We start from the raw sequence: 24,232 nt of genomic DNA on the forward strand, positions 1-24,232 counted from the left end.
ATATATATATATATATGCAGTTGGACTTCAACTAAACCATAAAACTCACTGTACTTTTGATTCTATACATGTTGCAATCCTCACAATCATTCACATTTTGAGCTTTGATGCTGGCTTGATGCTAGCTTCAATTTTTTAAAATATATTATTATGTACACAAAATATATTACATATATATTACAATACAGTTGCAAGATTTTCTTCACAGAAATAGATAAGAAAAATTATTTTCAGAAAATGCCTTTTGCTTTAGGGTTTTTAAAAACAATTTTGTAGTGAAAAATTAAATATCAGTTTCTCTGATGTGCTAATTTCACAGAAAGGAATATATTACTAGAGAAGAATGCTTACTATTTTTATAACTATATGTCGTTTAAAATCTTCTCAGAAAAAAATGTTCATTTGTTTTTGTTGCAGGTCTGGGCAAAGGATGATGAAAGCCTTACAGTCCAGGCAACCACACTGAGAACAAAGGGCAGGTGTCACTTTTTATTGTGATTGGCCAGAGCTAAAATCAGGGCTCGCTCACTCTCTCAGAAGCTTTTGTGGAATTTATAGTAATCATGCAGGCTGACTGCCCATCATATAGCTGAACAGCACACTAAAAAAGTAATATCTGGGGAGAACGCCACAACATATTTGTAAAATGCACATTATTTTTATCCTTCGATTTGGGAAGATGATTTCTTTTAAGAGAAAAGGAAAAAAACTCACCCAGCCATTACGACTATTCATATTCCGATGGCCTCCAGACTGCTCGGGGCCACCTGGCTGACTTCTGCCTTGGAGTCGGTCCAGAAAAGCATTATTTACCCTTTAGAACAATGAAAAATGTGTGTAAGTGGAAAGCTTGCTGCAGGGCTAAGAGATTTTTGAGACGCTAATGTGCAGCATGAACTGACTGTGGGGACTGCTGCCTCGCTTTGGCTTAGAAGAAATCTACAGAAATGTCTTTTCACATTCACCACATGGCACGCTGGGAATGGGTCTGCTGGAGCTGGTGCCTGTCTTGGCTCAAGCATGAATTCTTAACTTCAGGGTTTCACTCACCCATCTTCCACCATGTCAGCAAAAAGCCTTGGTCACCCAGAAACTGCACCCCTCAGGGCCACAAAACCCAGACTGAGAAAAAGCTTCAGCAAGACCCAGGACAGAAGAACCTCCCCAATTCTCTATGGCACTACTGATGCAAGGAAGACATCATTCCCATATATTCTGTGCTCTACTGCAAGGCTTGCTCAAGTAAACACCCATCAGTGAAATCAGAAGGAAAACAGAAGAGATTATGGCAAAGAGGAGTGCCAGGAGAGCCTCTGGAGCTTTCAAAATGAGGAATGTGTCTGGGGAAGGAGAGGGCAGTACAGATGGCCAAGATGCCATATCCTAAAATGAATGCAATTATTAGGTATCACAAACATATCCTAAAAAAATTGTTGCAGAGGAATAGGCACATCTTTTCCTGATGCTCTGTCATAACTACAACAACCAATTTCAGAAATTCTGAATCAATAAGAAAATAATGATCGCAAAAGTCAGGGTATGAGGACTGCAGGTAGTGTGATAATCAAAAAGTCACCCCTTGGGATCCACAGCAGAAAGGTTCCAGGACATCTCCCACCCCCAAAGAAAACTAATGCTAAAATCCACACTTGCTCATGTCCTTTACGGAAATGACAGATTTTCATATACCCTGTGCTTATCCTCCAATATACTTCTAATCATCGAGATTACTTCTAACACTTCATACAATGTCAGTGCTGTGTAAAGATCTGTTATGCTGTACTGTTTAGTAGATAGTAAAAAGGAAAATATTTTCAATGCAGTCAATTGAATCAATGGAGGTGGAACCAACAGATGTGGAGGACCAACTGTAGTCTACTTGGGGGGCTGTCTACCTGTGGTTACTTTTTATTTAAAAATTAGTGTAAATATTTGTTTATGGACTGTTTCATATGTTTTGTATTACAATTTTTTAATTTTAAAAATAAAAGGAGGAAAACATTAACAGACAGACAACATTTTACAAAATAGCAAAAGAACAGTACAGACAGTACAGAGTTACAAACAAAGTGGTAGGAAATTAACAATGCTTGTTGTAATACATATTGATATCTTCAAAGTGATTTCTCATGAAAATAGATAGAGACATGCAATATTGATCAATCAAGGACTCATTGACAGTTAATCTCAGCAAAGAAATAGAAGACAGTAGAACAACTATGTTAACTATCCTGTACATACATACATACAAAATTTCTCCTCTGTCCCTTCTCTTTTCCCACATACCAGTTGACCTTTACCCTTGAGTGTTTTCCTATCATTTCACAATGTCTATCATACCTCCCAGTTTAAATTAACTCTTTCAGGTTTTACACTAGTGAAATGTCTTGGTTACTTTTCTCTCGTTGCTGGGACAAAATACTTGATGCCCAAAATTAAGGAAGGAAAGGTTTATTTCACTTATAGTTTGTGGAGGTTTCAGTCCAAACTTGGCAGGTTAAAAGGCAGAGTGGCACATGCCAGAGGGCTACAGCTCATCCCGTCCGAACACAGCAAAAGCAACAAGCACACACACAAGGGAAGAAATGGCCAGAAGCACGTTCTTTCTCTCCCTTACAAATGCAAACTATCCACCCCAGGGTGGGTGTAGCTCTCACACCCATAATCAATCAAACTCTAAAAGCCTGCCCCATGGCCCCATGAGGCTTTGGGGGGACACCCAGACACAAACCTTAACATGAAACAATGCAGTGCTTGCACATGCAGGTCTGATTTATTTCACTTATGAGTATGGTCTCTAGCTGTGACCATTTACCTATAAAAGCCTTGAGTTTATCCTTCTTTATAGCTGAGTAATACTCCATTATATAAAAGTACCACAATTTTCTTATCCAGGCCTCAGTGGATGGACATTTGGGTTGCTTCCACAATTTAGCAATTACAAATTGTGCTGCTATGAACATAGGTGCACATAAATCACTGTGATATGATGTTTTTAGATCTTCTGGGAAAATATCCAGAAGTGGAATAGCTGGGTTGAAAGGGACCTCTAGAACTAGTTTTCTGAGGAATCTCCAAACTGATTTCCACAGTGGTTTCACCAGTCTGCATTCCCACCAGCAGTGGAGAAGGGTTCCTATTTCTCCACATCCTCGCCAGCATTTGTTACTGGTTGATTTCTTAATGCTAGCCATTCTTACTGGGGTAAGGTGGAATCTCAATGTTGTTTTCATTTGCATTTCTCAAATGACTAATGATGTTGAACATTTTCTCATGTATTTATTTGCCATTTGTATTTCATGATCTGAGAAGTGTGTATTCATCTCAGCTGCCCATTTCTGGATTGGGTCTTTGAATTTGGAGGGGCTGATATGTTTTAATTCTTTATATGTTCTAGATAGAAGCCCTTTGTTTGAGGGAGAGTCAGCTAAAACTTTTTCCAAGTTTGTGGGTTTTCTTTTGACTCTGCTGGTGATTTCTTTAGATGTGCAGAAACTTTTCAGTAGGATGAGATCCCAGTTGTTGATTCTTTCAAGTGTTTCATGTGCAATTTGGTTTTTGTTCAGGAACTCTTTGCCTACCCCTATATCTTTAAGGTTTTTATCTACTTTCTCTTCCAACAGATTTAGTGTTTCTGGTTTAATATTGAGATCTGTGAACCATTTTGACTTGAGTTTGGTGCATAGTGATAGGCTTAGGTCTATTTTCAGTCTTTGCAGGTACCAAGCCAATTTTTCCAGCACCATTTATTCAAGAGGCTATCATACTTCCAGTGAATTTGTTTGGCCCCTTTATCAAATATGAGGTGTCTGAGTGTGTTTTTGGTTGTGGCTGTTTCTTCCAGTCTGTTCCACTGATCTTCTGGTCTGTGTTTTTGCCAGTACCAGGTTGATTTTATGACAGTAGCTTTGTAGTATAATTTCAGGTCATGGATTGTGAGTACACCTGACTTATCCTTTTTGCCCAGGATTGCTTTTGCTATTCTGGGTCTCATCTGGTTCCAGATGAATTTAAGGCACGTTTTCTCAAGATCTGTGAGATATGCTAATGATAGTTAATGGGAATTGCATTGAATCTGTACAGCAGTTTTGGTAGTATGGCCATTTTCACAATGTTGGTTCTTCCTATCCATGAGCAAGGAATGTTTTTCCATTTACTGAAATCTTCTATCTCTTTTTTCAGAGTAGTGTAGCATTCACTGAAGAGATCTTTTACTTCTTTTAATAGATTGATTCCTAAATATTTCAATTTCTGGGATGTTATTGTGAAAGGTATGGTTTCCTTAATTTCTGTCTCAGTCTGTTTGTTGTTTGTGTATAGGAATGCTATCAATTTTTGGGTGTTGACGTTGTATCCAGCTACACTGCTGAATTTGTTGATTAATTCAAGGAGTCTTCTTGTGAAGTTTTTGGGGTCTTCCTGTAAAAGTATCATGTCATTTACAAATAGTGACAGTTTTACTTCTTCCTTTCCTATCCTTCTTCCTTTTATTTCTCTCTTGTCTAATTGCTGTAGCTAATGTTTCCAGAATTACATTGAACAGGAGTGGTGACAGCAGACATCCTTCTCTTGTTCCCTATTTTAAAGTAAAACTTTTCCATTTTTGTGCTTTGAGAATGATGTAGGCTGTTGGATTGCCATAGATGGCTTTGATCAGGATAGGGTAAAGATTATCTATTCCTATTTTCTGTAGGGTTTTTATTGTGAATGCAAGTTCAACCTTGTTGAAAGCTTTTTCTGCATGTATTGAGATGATCATGTGATTTTTGTCTTTGGCTCCATTGATATGGCATATAACATTTATAGATTTGCAAATATTGAACCAACCCTGCATTCCTGAAATGAATCTGACTTGGTCATGATGTATGCTTTTCTTGATAATTTGCTGCATTCTATTTGCTAGTATCTTATTGAGTACCTTTGCATCTATATTCATTAGGGAGATTGGTCTGTACTTCTCTTTCTTGGATGGGTTGTCTCTGGTTTTGATATCAGTATGATGCTTGCCTCCAGAAACGAGTTAGGGAGAATTGCTTCCTTTTCAATTTCATTGAAGAGATTGATGAGGGTTGGTATTAAATCTTCTCTGAATTTCTCATAAATTTCTGGTGTGAATCCATCAGGGCCTGTGATTTTCTTTGTTGGTAGGTTATTAATCACATTTTCAATCTCATTAATTCCTATTGGGTTGTTCAGGAATTTGATATCTTCTTGAGTCAACCTTGGTAATTCATACATATCTAGGAATCTTTCCATTTCTTCTGAGTTTTCTATCCTATGGGATTAAGATTTTCAAAGTAGGTATTAATGATCTTCTGAATTTCTGTGGAGTCTGTAGTAATTTCATCCTTTTCATTCCTTATTGCATGAATCTGAGTTCTTTCCTTTCTTTTCTTGATAAGGTTGGCTAGGCATTTATCAATTTTATTTATTCTTTCAAAGAACCAGCTCTTTGATTCATTTATTTTTTGGAGGGATTTTTTGTCTCAATTGCATTAATTTCTGCCCTAATCTTTATAATCTCCTCCCTTCTTTGGGCTTTGGGCCTGACTTGTTCTTCTTTTCTAAAAGTTTAAGATGCAGCATTAGGCTACTTATTTGTTCTCTTTCGGTTTTCCTTATGTGAATTTTCCTTATGTGAATTTTCCTTAAATTCACCGCTATAAATTTACCTCTGAGGACTGCTTTCATTGCATCCCATAGATTCTGGTAAATTGTATTTTCATTTTCATTTGTTTGTAGGTATTTTTTAATTTCCTCTTGAATTTCTTCTGTGATCCATTGGTTGTTCGGTTGTTGTTTAATTTCCAAGTGTTTATGGAGTTTTGGAGTTCTTTTAGTTGTTAATTTCCAGTTTCCTTGCACTGTGGTCAGATAATATGCATGGGATCATTTCAATTCTTTTGCATTTTGATAAGTATGCTCTATGGGCTAGGATGTGGTCTATTTTAGAGAAAGACCCATGTGCAGCTGAGAAAAATGTGTATTCTGATGTTGTGGGGTGGAACACTCTGTAGACATCTACTAAGTCCATTTGTTCACAGCTTTGGTTTAGATGTGTTATTTCCTTGCTGATTTTTTGTCCAGTTGACCTATGTCTTTGTGTCAGTGGGTTGCTGAGGTCCCCTTTTACAATAGTTATTAATTACATGGATTTTCTTGCCTGATAAGGTTTGTCTTATATAATTTGTAGCTCTGATATTTGGTGCATACATGTTTATGATTGTTATCTCATCCTCTTGCAGTTTTCCTCTGACTAGTATGTAGTAACCTTTATCTCTTTTGATTGTTGTTGGTTTGAAGTTTACATTGTCTGCAAACAGAATAGCTACACCTGCTTTTTTTGGGTTCCTGTTGCATGGAGAATTGTGTTCCATTTTTTGACTTTTAGTCTATGGATTTCCTTTTGAGTGAAATGTGTTTCCTGTATACAGCATATCGTTGGATTTTGTTTTTTAATCCACTCTGTCAGTCTGTTTCTTTTGACTGGACAATTGAGGCCATTTATATTTATAGTTATAACTGATATGTGTTGATTTATCATTGTCATGTTATTTCCTTGCATTGTGTCCTACTTTTTCTACCTGATTACTTGCTTTCCCTTCTTGACGTTTCCTTTCTACTGTTGTTCTTGAAACTGAGGTCAGATTTTTCTCTGTCTAGAATATCTTTCAGTACTCTTTGTAATGCTGGCTTGGCACTCATGAAGTTCTTCAATTGTTCCTTGTCATGAAAATATTTTATTTCTCTGTTGAATTTGAGGGATAGTTTGGCAAGGTATATCAGTCTTGGTTGGAAGCTGTTCTGTGTCAGGACCTGTAATACTTCACTCCAAGCTCTTCTTTATTGCATGGTTTGTGCTGAGAAGTCTGCCGTGATTCTGATGGGCTCTCCTTCATAGGTAATCTGTTTCTTTTCTCTAGCAGCTTTTAATATTCTGTTCTTTTGCTGGAGATTTGGGAACTTGATTATTATATGTCTGGGTGTAGGTTTATTTTGATTGTGGTTGTTTGGAGTTTTATATGCCTCATTTACCTGAATATCAGGTTCTGTTTCTATGCTCGGGGAATTTTCTGCTATTATTTCTGTAAATATTCTTTTTATGTCAGTTGTGATGCCTCCTGCTGTTTCATTGACTCCCACAAGTCATACATTATTCCTCTTTGCCTCATCTTGCCCCTGTTGAATTGACTTTTCCTGGATCCTTGTTGATGTTACAAGATCCTTTCTTTCATGGTTGCTAGTTGCCATGCTGTCTTCAAAGTCTGAGATTCTATCTTCAGCTTCATTCAAGTGGTTTTGGTCGCTTTCAATGGCAGGTTTGTTTTCCTGGAAGTCTCTTTGAATCTGGTTCATGCATTCTAAGTGCTTTCTATATTTTTCATTTAGCACGTCTGTCCCTTGCATTTGTTCTTCTATTTTCTTATATGTTTCTTCTTCAGACTTTTTGAGCAATTCCTTCATTATTATTGTCATTTCATTTTTTGCCTGAGAGATTATTTCTGATCTCATTTTTTCTATGGCCTTATGGACTTGTTTCTTTACTTTGATTGCAATCATTTCAGCTATTTCAGGCATGTGTTTACCAAGTTCTTTCTATGTCGATGTCCTCCTGGACTTGTTCTGAGTGGGGTTGAGTTCTGGGAATGTGTCTTAGTCCTTCGTTTTGTCATGTTTGCTACCAGATGCAGAAAGCTCAGTTTCCCTCTTCAGTGGTTGCAGAGCAAAGGCCACTAGTAACCCTTGTTTTCATGTTGGTCAGGTTTGCCCAAGTGACCTCTGAGAAGCGCTACTTAGTTTTGGGTTTTCCCAGCAATTTTTGATTTGTATCTAGTTATCCCAGGTCTCAAACATGGGCCTTGCTGTCAGCTGATGGCCAACTGTCTGATCCAGCATTCCCTTGCAGTTCAGGGCACGTGCACGGCCCAGACTCGGGTTGCACTGGTGTGACAATCCCAGTCCAGTGGACCTACGTCCCCAGGCAATTCAGGGTACAGGCAAAACCCAGAGACAAACTGCAAGGTCGACAGTTTGTGAACCACCTGATTCTGTGTCTCCAGTCAGTTCAAGACACATACAGGAACTAGATGTAGGCTGGACAGGCAGCAATCACAGACTGTCTGTGTCTGCGAACCCCTAGGGTGTCTGGGCAAAAGTATAGCATGGACTCAAACCACTGGGCCATCAGCTCTTGGAGCACTCACTCACTCTGCGCAGGACATGTGAAGGGAGAGACCACAGTTGCCGCCCCCCACTAGCGAAGTCCCTGGGGCTTCTGAGTGAAGACCTCCTGTCTGTCACGGGTGCCCAAGGGCAGATACTCAGTCTGTAAGGGGAGCAGGGTCCTGGGTGGCCCACTCTGCCCTCAGGAAGTAGATGGGAAATACCTGGCTCTCTCTGCGAGTTTCAGCTGGGAACAGTGGCGGTGTGAGTAAAGCAAGGACTTGAACTGTGGGACCAGCAGCTCTTGGAACACTCACTCACTAGGCACAGGACATGCAGGGAGAGGCTACAGGCACCCCCCCTCCCTAGCCAGAGAAGTTGTTGGGGTTTCTGTGTGAAGATCTCCTGTCTGCTGCAGGTCCAGGGAGGGCAACCACTCAGTCTGTAATAGTGGCGGGATCCTGGGTCACCTGCTCTACCCTCAGCAAGTAGTGGGAAATACCTGGCTCTCTCCGTGAGTTTCAGCTGGCAACAATGGCGGTGTTAGTAAAGCACGGACTTGAACCTCGGGACCAGCAGGTCTTGGAGCACTCACTCACCAGGCACAGGGCACTCAGGGAGGGGCTACACACACCACTCCCCCAGCCAGAGAAGTCCCTGGGGCTTCTGAGTGAGGACCTTCTGTCTCCCACAGCTGCCCGGAGAGCAGAGACTCAGTATGTAATCTGTATTACAATTTTTAAAGTTAAAAATATAAATTAAATGCAGCATCATGCTCCAAGTTGCCTGTGCATGGCTGTGTGGAGTTAGGGGCTTGGAAGCTAGAGAAATAGTAACAGATTACTTAAGAGTTATAAAAATAGGATTGTAGGCTTCCTAGCTGAGAAGGCACAAAGCAGCTACTCAATATACATTTATGGAGGGAAGAGAAATGGGAACCAGCCACAGTAGCCTCCTCTCAGTCATGACAACTAGAAGATATGGTCATGGTGGGTGGCTGTAAGTCATTAACAGACACTTGGGGACTGAGAAACAATGGCTGGGTGGCAAAGGCAAAGGTTGGAGGCTATCTGCCTGTGCTTCCTCACTGTTAACCAGTAAGGTAACTGGCTGCCAACTCATTTTGACCTCTGGGTTATTAAGTTGCTACTGCTCCACAGCTTCAAGTCCCATCAGACGGTAGCTCCATCTCAGCTTTGAGGAAGCTGTTTTCCTTCTCACCTTGAAATCAGCCCATGTGCCATATTCTGGTCAGCTGCTTGACTGCAGGGCTATGTAAATCACTTTTCCTAATGATCTCAGTCAGCAGGCTGGACAGTATCGTACTGAGCTGCAGACCTGAATATTAAGAGAGAACTGACCCCAACCCCACCCTTTAGAAACACAAATAAGAGCACTGTGGATGACCTGCCTGCCTGGAGCCACTTTCAGCTAGTTTGTCAGTGACGGAGAGAGGCTTTCCCGTAGGATCCTCACCCTGCCCCACCTCACCACCAAACTACTCCGGATCTGTCTATTTTACCAGCTTGACACAGCTGGCTTCACCCAATTCTTCCCATGAGCACCATTCCAGTTGTGATCACCACTGCCTGTGTTGGCCACTGCTCCACTCCTAGCTTCTAATCCATTCTCCACACAGCAACCTCTCAAGGTACAGATGGGATCTTGCCTTCCTTTTGCTTACAAATCTCCCACAATTTCCCACTGGTCTGAAAATAAAATCGCTGGCTTTTGCAACCTGATATGGCTTTACTTCTGCCTCTTCCTCACTTACTATAATCCAATCATCTGGGGCTCAAAGTCCAATGTCATTCCCATGTGGAAGTCTTTGCATTTCCTTCTTACCCTGGTAAGGGATCATCCAGGGACCTCTTTCTGCTCCCAATTTCTGTATCTTAGCTCTTTCTTGTCCTTTGATGTCAGCTCTTCAATGAGGACTGTTATACTCCCTCCCAGCTGTGGGGATTGAACCCAGGATCTTTGCATTGGGTTACAACCCCAGCCCTTTTCTATTTTTTCTATTTTCAGATGGGGTCTCACTATGTCACTATATCGCCCAGACTAGACTTGAACTTGGCCTCCTCCTGTCTCAGCCTCCATGTGTAGTTTTCTTTAGTCACCAGTCAGCTCCAGTTTCTCCCTTATCATCCTGTGATATAGGCCACACAGTACTCACCACCATCTGAAATAATCTTGCTGTTTAATTATTCATTTGTTTCTTTCTTTCAGATTATAATATCCATGTGGTCAGGTACCTTTTCTGCCTTGTGTATCCCACATCCCCATGATCTAGAACAAAGCATTGGCAGTCCCTGCCCTGAATGTGCTTACTGAATGAATGAGTCTTCCAGGTGCCTCCCTGCTGCCATGACAGAAGCTGCGCTGTGAAAACCCCACTGCTGTGACTGCGAAATGCACATCATTTCATCATCAACTGCTCTCTCTTGCCTGATTGCCATGAGATAAGGCAATTCCTTCAATTTGGAGCATGGGCTTCTTTGATCAAAGTTACGGAACTCTCCTTATGCTTTAGGAGTACCCTGCACTGGGCGGTCCACTATATCATGGGTCAGCAAGAGGTAATGGGTTGTAAAGAGCTTGCTTCTCTCAATTCCTGTCAAGAATCCAAACGGGGGGTGGGGAAGGGTGTTCCATTATACATTTTTTATTTACTTTTCATGTGGTACATACATTTTATTGCTGTTATACTTGTGTTCTGGGTTTTCTTCTAGGGATAATTTCAGGTATATCCAGAGGGGGTTCAAGTTTCGAAAAATCAATTTCAGATCCTTTCAAGCCCATGACCCCATGCACCATCAGCTCTCTCTGGAGTTTCTACTTGTCTTCTCTCGCTCAGACAGCTAACACTAGATCAGGGCCAGGTTCAGGCTTAAGCTCATTACAGGATTCATTTCAGTAATGAGGAGCTCCACAAACTTTCTGTTGTAAAACTCAGAGTTTGTGGGCTGGGGATGTAGCCCAGTGGCACAGTGGCTGCCTGGCAAGCATGAGGTCCTGAGTTTGATTCCCAGTACCAAAAAAAAAACCTCAGGGTTGAGTGTTCTGCCATGTGAATTTTTAAACAGGAGAAAGCATATTGCCTTTTCACCTCCAATGAAATTATGCCCCTGGAGAACACCTAACTTATGTCCCCTGCACACATACGATATAGCTTGTGTTGTTGCCCTTAGTAAGAATTGACATGGCCATTTTATTCATTAAGAGATCATGAAATGAGTAGACATATATGATACTATGGGAAAGCTCCCTGTAAACTTTAATGGCAATACAAATGTAGGCTCTTTTCAAACTGATTATGAACATAAAATATGGGTTTAAAGACTTGATCACTTATTTCAAAACTGATTACTGAGTTTATTATTCAGAGACATTTCCTCATGGATTAAATTTGGCTCTACATTTACCTAGAATCATTAGAAGAGAAAATAAGGTATAGAAAATAAACTTCCCATCAATATTTAGGTATTTAGTGGTATGTAAATAAATTTAAAGATTAAGGGCCAAGATACCTATAGCAAAGATAATCTTTTCCAACTGTAATCAACTAATCTGTACATTTATTGGGTCCCATCAAAGATTAATTTGTTAGCAACAAGGTGTACTAGTGTGACACATCTTTATCTTTAAGACATTTAAGCCTTCCAAAGCCAATTAATCTTCAGGAATCCAGAGAAATATATAATAGGTTACTACTAGCAACCGGTGCTACATGAATACAGTGTCACAATTTATTTGTTTTTAAACAGAAAGTCTCCTAAAGAGAAAATGAAAGCTGGGTGTGGTGGTACACACCTATAATCCCAGCACTTGGGAGGCCACATACAACCTACTTTATAATAATTAGGTAGCAATAAGTGCCTCTCTCACCTTATCCAATTAAATAGCCTATCAAATATCTCAATGTTTTTGTTTATATCAGAGAAAAATATAAATTCCCATATGACATTTCAAAACTATTTTGATTGAAATAGGGAGGTAGCATTGTCCCACGTAAAGAGCATGAGTACCCACACACAGTGAGAGATGCCATCAGAGCCTCCACTGAATGTTGCTAAAGTCTCTCACTTATAAAATGAATTCACCACAACTCGAAAGGACACTGAGTGACAGCAGGAAGATTACATACATCAGAGAAGTCATTCACTTTCAAAAGAAGGATTTGGGTCTTTAAATTAAAAGCCCTTATATTAAATGCTTCTTCTGAGACACTCAGGTACCACGACCCCCTACCTCTACCTCCCCATAAACGCTAATAACCTAAGTGCCTCCCAGGAGAATCCTAGTGTAACAGTGCCAGACAATATAGGGCACTCTCCCAACACTGCATGGTTTTACTGGGTACTCTCAAGGATTTAGTTCTGATAACACAAATAAACTAGAGTACTTACACTATTAAAAATTATTTACTGGTTCTGATTTGAAAATTTTTCCCCTAGTGTATGAGTCAGTATAAAATAACTTTAATGAGTTTTGTTTGAGCTTTTAAATTCAAGTATTGGTATCTTCCATCAATATTCATTCCATATTCTAAAGTAGTCTACAAATATTAAAGAATCATCTCAAAGGATTACAAAATTCTTTCCCATGTGTTATGGGTTACATCTAGATGCCTTCCAAAGCCTCACATAGTCATAAATGGGGATTTTTCAGAGGTGGCTGGATCTACAGTGTGTGATACTGAATTGATTCATGGTGATAGAAAGAATTGTGATTGTCTCGTTTGTTTTGCTGTCTTCTGCCCACCATGAACTGTTTCTCCTCTGTGATGCCTATCTGCCACACCACCCTGCCTTGAAACCAGTCAATTATGGACTGAAACCTCTACAAACCTCTACAAACTATAAGCTAAATAAACCTTTACAAACCTGAAACCTCTACAAACCTCTACAAACTATAAGCTAAATAAACCTTTCCTCCTTTGGTTTTGGGTGTCAGGTATTTTGTCTCAGCCACAAGAAAAGTAAGACACTATGGAAGGCAAGTTAAATGTAACATAAATAAACATATAGCTAAAGAACATGATTCAGTGTTCTAGTGCAAATGTATAGTGTTATATATAAAAAAATGATATTGTGTGATATATATATATACACACGAGTGTATACATAGGTATATAGCGTTGGCGTAATACATAAAAATATATACACAATAATCTAATAACAAAAATTAAAAGGTAATAAGGCTTCTAAAACTGCATTTAATATTGCTGTAGTGTTTTCCCAAAACATGCAAAACTGTATAACTGATTTAGCCAAGGATGCTTTTTTTTTTAGCCAGTTATACCTTTTGTGCTCTGTTTGCTGGGTTTTGGCATTTTCTCCCTTATGCAGCTGTTGTGCAGGTTCCGGTAATTTATCCTAGGAACAGTAAAAGTTTTAAACTATGGTTTTCAATTAACACAGTTGTACAAGAGACACCCTAGTCAATTACATATTTAACCTTAGCTGGTGTAATATTTCACTTTTGAAACTTTTACTTACGTATCCTTTGGATGTGAAATTATTTTTCTATATAAATAGGTAGCAAAGATAATTGTAGCTTAGTCAAACAGAATGGCTCCATGAGTGTAAAAGTGTTAGATTAAAAAGCCAATGTGCATGGTACAAGATACATAGAGGAAAATATAATGTGACTCAAACTCACAAATACAAAGACAAACAAATCAAATTAGTTCCTTTAAGAGTATCATAAAATATTATTTCTTAGTATTTTTCTAGCACTTTTTTCCCATTAAATTCATAGCAACTTACAAATGCATACTGAACTCAATTCTTCAATGCAATTTTGTTAGGCTTCCTGGAGACTAAGCATTTATCCATTATTTATTAGTTACATCCCAAACCAGCAGAACTTTGGGCTCTCTCAAGGAGATATTTTGATTCAAATAGGTTACATTACTATAACTATCTAGACTCCAACATCCTAAATGTCTGCTGAGAAAAGGCAACCTCCATCAGAGTCAGTGACTACATTTACAGTCTTATACCAAAGGATTAGGTGTCAGGATTTCTCTAATACCCAGTTGTTTACCTTGAGGCAGATTGACTCCCATTTTAAATACAAGAAAAAGCAGAGAAAAGTATCAGACCCAAATCATAAATTAGTGTTGAGACAGAGAGATTTGCTGGTAGTAATAAGAAAAAAAAAAAAACAAAAAAAAAAAACAGTGTCACATCGTGACAAACATATAGCAGTGAACAGTGGTGGTGGCTCTCCCACCCTGAAACTTCCTGGTGAAAAGTATGAAATACTCAACATGCAGACTGACTTTTTCTCATTTCTTCAAAGGCTTGCCAATGTTCCACAGCTCGTAAAATACAAGACTTATTTCTTACACTGTGATATTCCAAATAATTTGATTATTCATCAGTCTCTAAAGCACATTATTTAATCTTAATTTCTATATAGCAGCAACAATAGAAAATTAGACACTGTTCAAAATAATTGAGTAATATTCACCCATTCAACAAGTACGTATTAAGAACCAAATACCAACCCTTGTGCCAGCATCTCCCTTTTCCATAACAGCATAGTCTTGGTTTTAATTTTTTTTCACTTTGATTTATGTTTATAGCCTTAAATGTCTAACAGTTTCAGTATTTTTCATTAGTACTACCAGACCTTTTACTAAAATAACACGAACTTCTGTTCTCTTCCTTGCCTGTACAATTACTTTGAACTTCTGTGTAGTCTTATCAAAATTATACCCTTCTTCATAGCACATATACATTTATTAACTGTAATAGCCTTATTTTTTTTCATTCTAAGGAAAAAGTTTATTACTATCTCCACTTCCATCCAAACTTCCCCTCTTAGCATACCCAGTGGTCATTCTGAAAACTTTCTTTAAAATAAATACTCAGTGTTGCGGGGAGCCAAGGAGGATCTCGGTGTAGCTCCTCCTTTAGCCTATCTACCTCCACTTCCTGCTTTCACCTCTAGCTGCAGAGCTGCCAGGCACCTCCAGTTCCTGAAATTTAATAATTTGTGTCTTATTGTTTCTTGCAAGTAGGTTCTGGCTTTTCCTGTTGTGCTATCAGTTACCACTGACTACATTCCAACTTCAAACATTTTGCTGATATCCCCACTTTTCTTGTTACAATCTCCTCATCTATATTTTGTCCATAAGTTTATGCCTTAAAAAAAACCTGTATTTTTTTTTCAGGAAATAGGGAAAGAGGGACTGGAGATGAACAAATGAAATATTTTTAAAGTGCAATGTTTAACCAGGAGACCCTAATATCGTCAATTAAAAATTTTACTGAAATTCTGTTACTTCATACTCAAAATAATTCTCAAAGGTAGGCAGGTAAGCAAAGTGTTATCTGCTGATGACAGAGCAATATTATGCTTGTTTTACAGGTGAGGAAACAGGATCATAGATACAGTTTAAGTAGCTTGCCTAGAGTCAAATAGGCTATTAACAGCAAAATAAAGATTGGGAATTAAACTTTTTGTATCTAATCATCTTCTGCAGGATGCATCCAAAATGCTCCCTGAACAACCACACCCAGAACTATAGCATGGGAGAACATATCTAACATTAGACTCACACTCAAAAGTATTAGCAGAATATATGTAATCTAAGTTCAAATGCCAAGGGATTCTAATTTTTTTCATATTCATTAACTCATTTCTCCAAGAACAACACAGATAAGATCTTAGCTGTATTTATATTCTGGAGAAAAGAAACCCATACATAAGTGACAAAGTACCTACTCATAATCCTATACAGAGGATTAAAACACACTGACTTGAGACTTGGGGGCTTGGTAATTATTTTAGATTGAAGTCTGTGGAAGTAGCTAAAGATCTCACATATCCAAGGAGGAAAAGAGATTAACCAAGAAGAAAAAGAGCCAAAAGACAGGATATGCAGCCTCCAGATAAACTATAGATTATCTATAAATATTACCTATAAATTTTTACTCAAAGGAATATAAATCACAACAATAAGATAAAATTTTTCTATTATATTGACAAAAACCAGAAAAATTTGACAAAGAACCAGGTATGCACACTTTGGAAGAATCAGAGGACAGTTTAGCAATAACGGTTATGATATAAAATGTACATCTTTGCAGAAGTATTCAAAAGTGCATTTATTCATATGTGGAGATTTACACTTGTATAATTGAAACTATAAAAGTTCAGGAGAAAAATCTTAATGCCCACCCTATAAGGAACACTAAGCCCAGCCATCCACACAAGGGAACATTGCAAAACAGTTGCAAAGAATAAGGTAACTCTGCTGGGGGAGAGAGGGGCAGGGAGGGTCTGTGGAAATGTATTAAAGGAGAAAAGATTAATCCAAAGCACCTATTGGGGGCCATCCATATAAGTGAAAAAGACTGTGTATCATTGTCAGCTCTTACATGCTGATACATATGATATTTACAACACTTTGAAAAACACACAAGCAAATATTAACTGTTTTAAAATTAAAATTAACACTGGGTAGGGGAACTTGAAGGGTGTGGATGGACAAGAAGAAAGCTTTATATTAACAGAGATTTATTATTCATGTGGGAGAACAGTTGTGTTCCTTTTGCTTTTCTTTATTTAGAAATTCCAAAAAGGACATAGTTTTTAAGCCGTACATTGTGGCACATGCCTATAATTCCAGTACTCTGGGAGGCTGAGACAGGAGGATTGCGAGTTCAAGAACAATCTGTGCAACTTAGTGACTTAGCAAGACCCTGTCACAAAATAAATAATAAAGTAAGCTGAGCTGTAGCTCAGTGCAAACATCCTGGTTCATTTCTCAGTATGCAGCACAGTTTACTCAGTACACAACACAACATAGTTTTTAAAATTTAGAGGTGTGAAAGAGGAAGACACTGTGATGAAGCTGAGAACTGCTTATAAAGGAAGAGAAAGGCAGGCAGCAGAGGACACACCCCATCCTATTTCAGAGGCAAGGCAGGGGCGGAGCAGGGAAATGAAGAGCTGGCGGGAAACTGGGATGGGAGCTGATGAGGCATCGCCATGCAGGAGCACTGTTCCAGATGGCAGAAGGGAAGGTGCTGGCTCCACTGTGCTCGGGATTATTATCCTGCAACTAGCAAAGCGCATTTACTAGGGAAAGGCTGATTTTTCTTTGGTACCTAAAAAAGATATTAACACTAATTAATTTGTTCTGCTGAATCAACAGCCCCTGAGGATGTATCTGCACACCTTATAAACATATTCTTGATTCATTTACTGGGTTCTTACATGGATGTGTAGTATCTAGTTGTGTACATACAAAATAAGTGGTTCTCGTTCCAAGGACTGAGCCCTGTCCCACACGATACATAAGCATTAAGCACCAATCACTTTCCAGACACTCGGATCTGCACTGAAGGTTCAGATCTGCCAGCTCCTTTCTGAAGGGAGTCACAGCGTAACGAAGGAGACAGACCCAGAAACAATCCTGGTGCAAAGCAAAAATATGCAAAATACAAGTTTAGGCAATGAAATAGGAATATAAAGGGAGAGACGTAACAAGAGAAACAGGTGTTCAACACTTTAAGTCTATCCACAAAAGCTCTCCAGAGAAGGAGCTCATCTTACCAGTAGGCCACACGACTCAGGACATCCAGACAGGGTTCCCAACGAAGACGGCATGTAAGAGAGATAATGAACCAAACACCATCCTGAAGATTCTAATAACAGGACTTTCTGTGAACACTGGGCAGGAAGCTCATGGTGAATGAGGAAGCTGCAGCCCACAGTGCCACTGCCTGGCACACAGGGAGGACCGCGCTGCTGGGGAGGTACAGGATAGCACCAAGCATTGGTGCTCAGAGTTCATGTTAATAGCAGGAAGTAGATCAGGGTTGTGAAGGTCAGTTCTTTGGTCTGCACTTCCTTGGTAGTGCCCTATTCTGCTGAAGGGTGTACGAGGCTGATGGTTTGAGAACCGTGATGAGGCTGGAGCAAAAGTCATGTTCCAAAGCCACACTTCAGTTTAGCAACGGCCAGTGAAGATTAGGCCCTTTCAAAATCATGTCTGAATCCCTCTGGGGCATGTGCTGACATGGTTCGTTCTGGCTGCTTCATGTAAACACTAAAGTGCCATCGCCTGGCAGACAGATTTCTCCCAGAGGATGCTCTCTCAACACAAGAGGAAACAAACAGAAGAAGCGGGAGGGCTGAGGTCAGGGAAGGTTAAGAACTGCCTTTGAGCCTGGCGTAGTGATGCATGCTTGTACTCCCAGCATTCTGGGAGGCTAAGGCAGGAAGATTCCAAGTTTGACCCCAGCACTGACAACTCAGTGAGACCCTGTCTCAAAATACACAATAAAAAAGGTTGGGAATGCAGCTAATCAAAAAGACCCTGAGTTCAATTCCCAGCACCACAAAAAGGAAAACAAAACCACAACACTCCTGCCTTTGATACTGTTTAATTCAGAAGCGCTTTCAGGAGAAGGAGGCCAGGTTAAAGAAGTCCTGGTTCTGAGGCTCCCTGCCACAGCGGCCTTCACCAGCAAGGAGGAGGAGCAAAGGTACAAACTACCCTCAAAAGTTCAAAGGAGCCCAACCAAATCAAATGAGAGTAGAACCGTTAGGAAAAATAGAACAAATACCATACGGGCCCCTTTTACCAGCTATTGTTAGTTCTGTCACTTTGATTTAAATAAGTGAACTACAGCTACAAGAATCATTGAACTTACAGTTCTCTCCAAACTCTAAATATCTCTGATCAACTTTCTTCTATCTTAAAAAAATCTTTCTTTCACTACAGTTATTATTTACTGTGGAAAATGTAGAAACTACAGAAACTACAAAGGAAAACAAAATAATCATTCATAAATCCCTCCAACCAGAAGTAAGCTCCTTTAATGTGTCAGTGTATTTGCCTCCTGACTTACACACACAGCTTATAGCTTCTTATCACCTTGGGTCACATTTCCAGACTTCCTGCGTGCCAGGCTTCAGGATAAACCCCGTGCTTGCTCTTGCTTTGATCCTCAGTCCTGAGGCAAACAGCATCACTATCAGACACAACAGATGAGGGTTGGGAAGACGAGGTAATGTGCACAAAGTCAATAAGAAGAAGTAGGCTTTACAATTCATCTGCACTCTTTCGTAGTCTACTTTCATTTTCCTAGGTATGCACATACTCCTGACATTAAAGCCCAGTCATTACTGCACGGAATTCTCAACCCTAAAACCTTCAAGTGCTCAATCACTGAACAAATTGTCCCAATTTTTTCATTAACTTCATTTTTAAAGGATACTATCTCCATCTCATATGAATCTATTTTCTCAGAACAACTAAGTATCTTTTAGATCTAATACTTTTTCTTTTTGAAAACTCTTAAGAAATTGGTATTGCCAAAGAGATTTCAGCTCATCCTTTCATGAGTCACAGAGGTTGTAGTGTACTATATTAATATTAATACCTTCTGGAGTATGATTTCCTTGCCTGGAAAAAACTCAAATTGTTATTCACATTTTCTAAAGATTTTTAATTCCATGATTGTCTCCCCAGTTGAAGTGTAGAAAAATGTTTTTCAAATAACCTCAAATTCCATTGGAATTCTCAGTGAAATTACTTGAAACTCACAAATTAATTTAGGTATAACTATAGTTACTGCAATATTGAATTTTACCACTTAGGAACATTATCTATCTATGCTTTATTCAAATTGACTTTTATGGAGTACAGGAAATTTATTATTTTTTTAACTATTAAGCAGTTTTTATCCAGTTGTTTTTCTGATAAGATCTTTTTATCCCATTATATTTTCTAATTAATTTTTTGCTGGTATTTGAGAAAGTTGATTCTTACATATTTCTTTTATGTCTGTCTTTACTTGAATGCTATTGTTTCCAATCATGTTTCAGATGATTCCCTAGGGTTATACAGGCAAATTGCTCTCATCCATAAATAACTCATTTTCAATAATTAGAAAAGTTATTTTTAAATTTCATTTCTTATCTTACTAATAGCCAAATATTTGGCTTACTAATAGCCAAAATAATTTCTAAATCTCATTCAAAGCAATATAAAAAGTGTTTGTTTTTTGGTGTTAAAAGATATTTAATTGAATACCTTTGAGAAGCACTAGATTAGAATTTCCAGGACAATACTGATTAATGGTAGGAGATGCAAGTATCTTTATGTTTTTTACTATTACATTATTTCAAATTAATATTGCAATTTCAATGTTAATTATTGGTTTGGAGGCCGATAGGTATTATTAATAAAATCTCTATTTTTCTAGTTGCCTGAGGTTGATTTTTTAAACATTGATAGTTAAAGTTTATCCATGCCTTCTTATATAACTGGAGATAACCCAATGCTTTTCTCTCATGAGTTATCCTATTGCAGTGATAAAGTATAATGTTATATTTTTTTTCCACAATAAACCTTACTCAGACTTAGTAAATTACTATTTGAGAGAAAAATTTTATTGATCAGATGTTAATATTAATATCTATCTTTTTTATCTAGCTATAAAATAGTTACATGTATATACATATGTTTTTTTATCAGGCTATTTTATCATGGGGGTAATAGTTAAATAAAATGCTAAAATATTTTAACTTTTTCCATGTGCTGAAACATTTGTAAAGCACAGGGAGAAAGAGAAATCTGCTCCATGACATTTCAGTAAGACTTGCTTCTAAAATTATCCAACTTCAACTTGTTGGGGGAAGTCATTCTCAGATAATTTTCCAGAGCACCAGCATTTTCTAGTTTTCATAAATTTTAATCCTTTGAGTCATTTTAGTTATATTTTCCTAGGAAATCATTCACTTAACCCAGATTTTCAATTTATTAGCATAGTTTTACCTGTAGCAATATAAATTTAATCTCTTTCAAATCTGTGGTTCTAGCCCATGTTGCCTAATGCTGTATATTTGTGTTTTTACTAATCTCCTTCTGATTAGACCTGCTGTTGATTTGTTCATTTTGTTGGCTTTATCAAAGATTAAGTGGCTGAATTTTCAGAACAGCTGTTTCTTCAAGTTTTATTAATTTTTGTTCTAATCTTAATTACTTCTTTCATTATCACTTATTGTTCTTATTTTCAATTTTGGATTGCATGCTTAATTCATTTGTTAAGTATTGGACTGCAAAGTTATAATTTTCTTTCTCTGTGCATAGAGAATTCTGACTTTTTCACCTAATAGTTTGAGTGTTTTCTGATTTGGGGGGGTTGCTTTACCTTCAAACAAAACAGAAAGATTAAAAAAAGGAGTCAAGGTGAAAAATCATTAAATGGGAAGAGCACAGTACTCTAAATTAATAAAAATTCATACTGAGAGACCCAAAGTACAAATAAATTAAAGCATAAATAAAAGATAATATGATATAGAGAGATAGAACTTGTGCAAAAGGGAAGTGGAGCAAGTGGAGGGAGAAAGAGGGAGCAAAGTGCAGGGAAAGGGGATGAACAGGAATGAAGACATGTTATGCGCATCCCCGCTGTGAGGCTTGACGGGGCCAGGACTCAGCATCTGCTGGTCAGCAGTGACCTTGTTCTCAGAGCAAACCCAGCTCAGCACCGGCGCTGTTGTCCTCGGCAAACACAGGTTGTCATAAATAAGAGGTAATTAATCTGAGCAACTGATTTGAAGACAACATACACAATGAAACAACCAGGGTGAACTCCTACCATTTTGTCTAGTGAAACTCTGTATTATCTCTAATGTTTTATCTAATAACTATTTTTTATTCCCTTTTATGGTTTAAACAACCTTCCATTCTTCCATCTGGTAATCTGAGCAATGTAGTTGAAGATAACAATATATAATATAACAACCACTGTTAATTCCTATCATTTGGTTTGAAACCCTGCATCACTCTTAATGTTCTTGCTTTACTTCGTTTATGTTTGTGATGTTGGTATGCTGCTATTGTTCTTTTTTTTCTCATTTACTACTCTCTTTAAAATAAAAAAGAATTTAAAAAAACAAATAAAATAAATAAGAGATAAGGCAGGTTATGGAATCTTCCAAGCACCAGGACATCTGAACACATCCATATATTTACACCAGATGCTTTGAGGACTTTGCCCATTGAGGCACCGGACATTCGGAGAATTTTGACCACTGATGTTTGTTCAGACCTCTTCACCTGAGGTCCCAAGCCTGATCTCCCCCCTCCCTTGTCCAAGCCCTATAAAAGGCTCCACTTTTCTTTGTACCTCATAGACGCACTTCCTCCCTCCATCTGTCTGGACCCAGGTACAACAGATTTCACGTTGTGATGCCTTCATACAAGATTGACGGTATCTGGTGGTCTTGGGTGGTCTCTGACTCACAACATTCCTTATATCCACAATGAATATAATTATTATATACTTCAAACACATACTAAAAAAAAAAAAACTTTAAAGATCCATACTGGGCCAGGCATGATGGTGCACACCTATAATCCCAGCACTCAGGAGGCTGAGGCAGGAGGATCACTGCAAGTTCAAGGTCAGCCTGAGCTACAAAGTGAGTATAAGGCAGGCTTGAAATGTATAGTGAGACAAAAAAAAAAAAAAACATACCAAAAGGCAGGGTTTGCCTTAGTCTCATTGTTCAAAAGTACAGCACACATGCATGGTGGAACCAATCACAGTCAATGAAAATGGAGCTCCTGTGAGCAAGGAGACCATTTGGAATTGAATGCCAGCAGCTGGAACGTTATCTCCCTTTCTTGAGACACAGGCCACACAAGGTATGATGGACACTTAAAGAAAAAATCAGAGTTGTGGAAGAAAAGTAGCAATAAACAATATTTGACACACCACCTGAAGTTATCACCGCACATAATTATTTCCTTACAACATGGCTTGCTACAAAGTAGTGAACTACTATAAAAGAAAAAGTACAGTGTATTATTTCTTGTCTCCTTTTAGTTGCCTATCTCCTCTATTAAAGTGTAAATGTCAGGAGGGCAGAGACCCTGTCCATATTGTTCTAGTTTTAATTATTATCAATTTTTTATTTTGTTGATGTTCTCTAGTAAGTGAAGGAAGTATCTACAAATACGTGGCCACTTAAATTTAACTAAAATGATCTACCTGTGAGTTTCTCCAAGTTAACTTTCAACTGATACACATATTAATAGGGTACCTTATGAAGTCTCTATACATATAGACATTGTAGAAGGTTTAAATCAAGTTAAACATATCCAGCTCTTCAAACATTTTGCTTTTTCTTTATGGTAAAAATATTCAGCATTATTTCCTCTAGTTTTTTGAAATATACAGCACATTGGTGTTCCCTACAGTCACCCTCCTATACAATAGCACACCAGAATTCCTTGCTTCTATCTGACAGTAACACAGTATGTTGTGGTCCACTTTCCCTTTCCCTTTCCCCACCTTCCTACCCACTACTTACTCTGCTTTTAATTGTAGCTCTAGTATCTTGTACAGGGCTCACGACATAAAAACTCAGTACACATGGACAGATTACTGAGATGTATCAACCAGAATATTTTAAAAGCCAAAATAAAAAAGCTCTAAAATCGTATTAGATAGTGTTCCAAGGTTACAGAGACATAGGCATTGCAAAAAAAATCACTGAAATGTATATTCAGAAGATATTTTACCTTTAGAGAGCAATTTCAGTAAGAGCATCTCTGAATATAAACCATATCATAAGGAATTAAGCATGAAGTGGGTAATAAAGAAGTGGTTACAGTAAAATTACTTTTGCCTTTCTTTAAATTTCCTAGACATGGAGAAGGCAGTTTCTCTAAGGATAGCACGCTCAAGAAAGGAGTTAGTTGGTTTGTTTACTTTAGAGTGGTACAAGTAAGAATATTTATTGACACAAAGGAAATAGCCAATGAAGAAGAATATACTGAAGGTACAGAGGAGAAAAGGAATTATAAGTAAATTTCTACAAGAGGGAGCTGGATCAAATGTAAAATACTGCATAGATAACCTTAAAGAAAAATATCTATCATCCTTAGAAGCCAGTGTAATAGAACATGAAAGTCAGAGCCACATAGAACAAAACAAATATGTGGTCACTTCAATTTAACTAGAACGATCTACCTGTGAGTTTCTCCATAGTAGGCAATCGACACATATCTGTTGAATGAATGGAA

The 24,232-nt window shown here is 38.2% G+C and overlaps 1 protein-coding gene across 3 annotated transcripts in view; it reads right to left on the reverse strand.

Annotated features, from left to right (window-relative positions):
* The window catches only part of Epsti1 (epithelial stromal interaction 1 (breast)), a 129,055-nt gene that overhangs the window by 16,348 nt on the left and 88,475 nt on the right, over positions 1-24,232 (reverse strand). For 2 of the 3 annotated variants that reach the window (XM_013506971.1, XM_005409056.2), the window contains 2 exons: positions 13,468-13,541; positions 715-814 (listed from right to left, as the gene is read on the reverse strand). In XM_013506971.1, the coding sequence (XP_013362425.1) occupies positions 715-814; positions 13,468-13,541 (174 nt within the window). The remainder of the gene's footprint in view (positions 1-714; positions 815-13,467; positions 13,542-24,232) is intronic. The other variant, XM_013506970.1, reaches the window with a different exon arrangement.

The sequence above is a fragment of the Chinchilla lanigera genome, unplaced genomic scaffold (assembly GCF_000276665.1).
Source record: "Chinchilla lanigera isolate Chin_1 unplaced genomic scaffold, ChiLan1.0 scaffold00117, whole genome shotgun sequence".
NCBI lineage: Eukaryota > Metazoa > Chordata > Mammalia > Rodentia > Chinchillidae > Chinchilla > Chinchilla lanigera.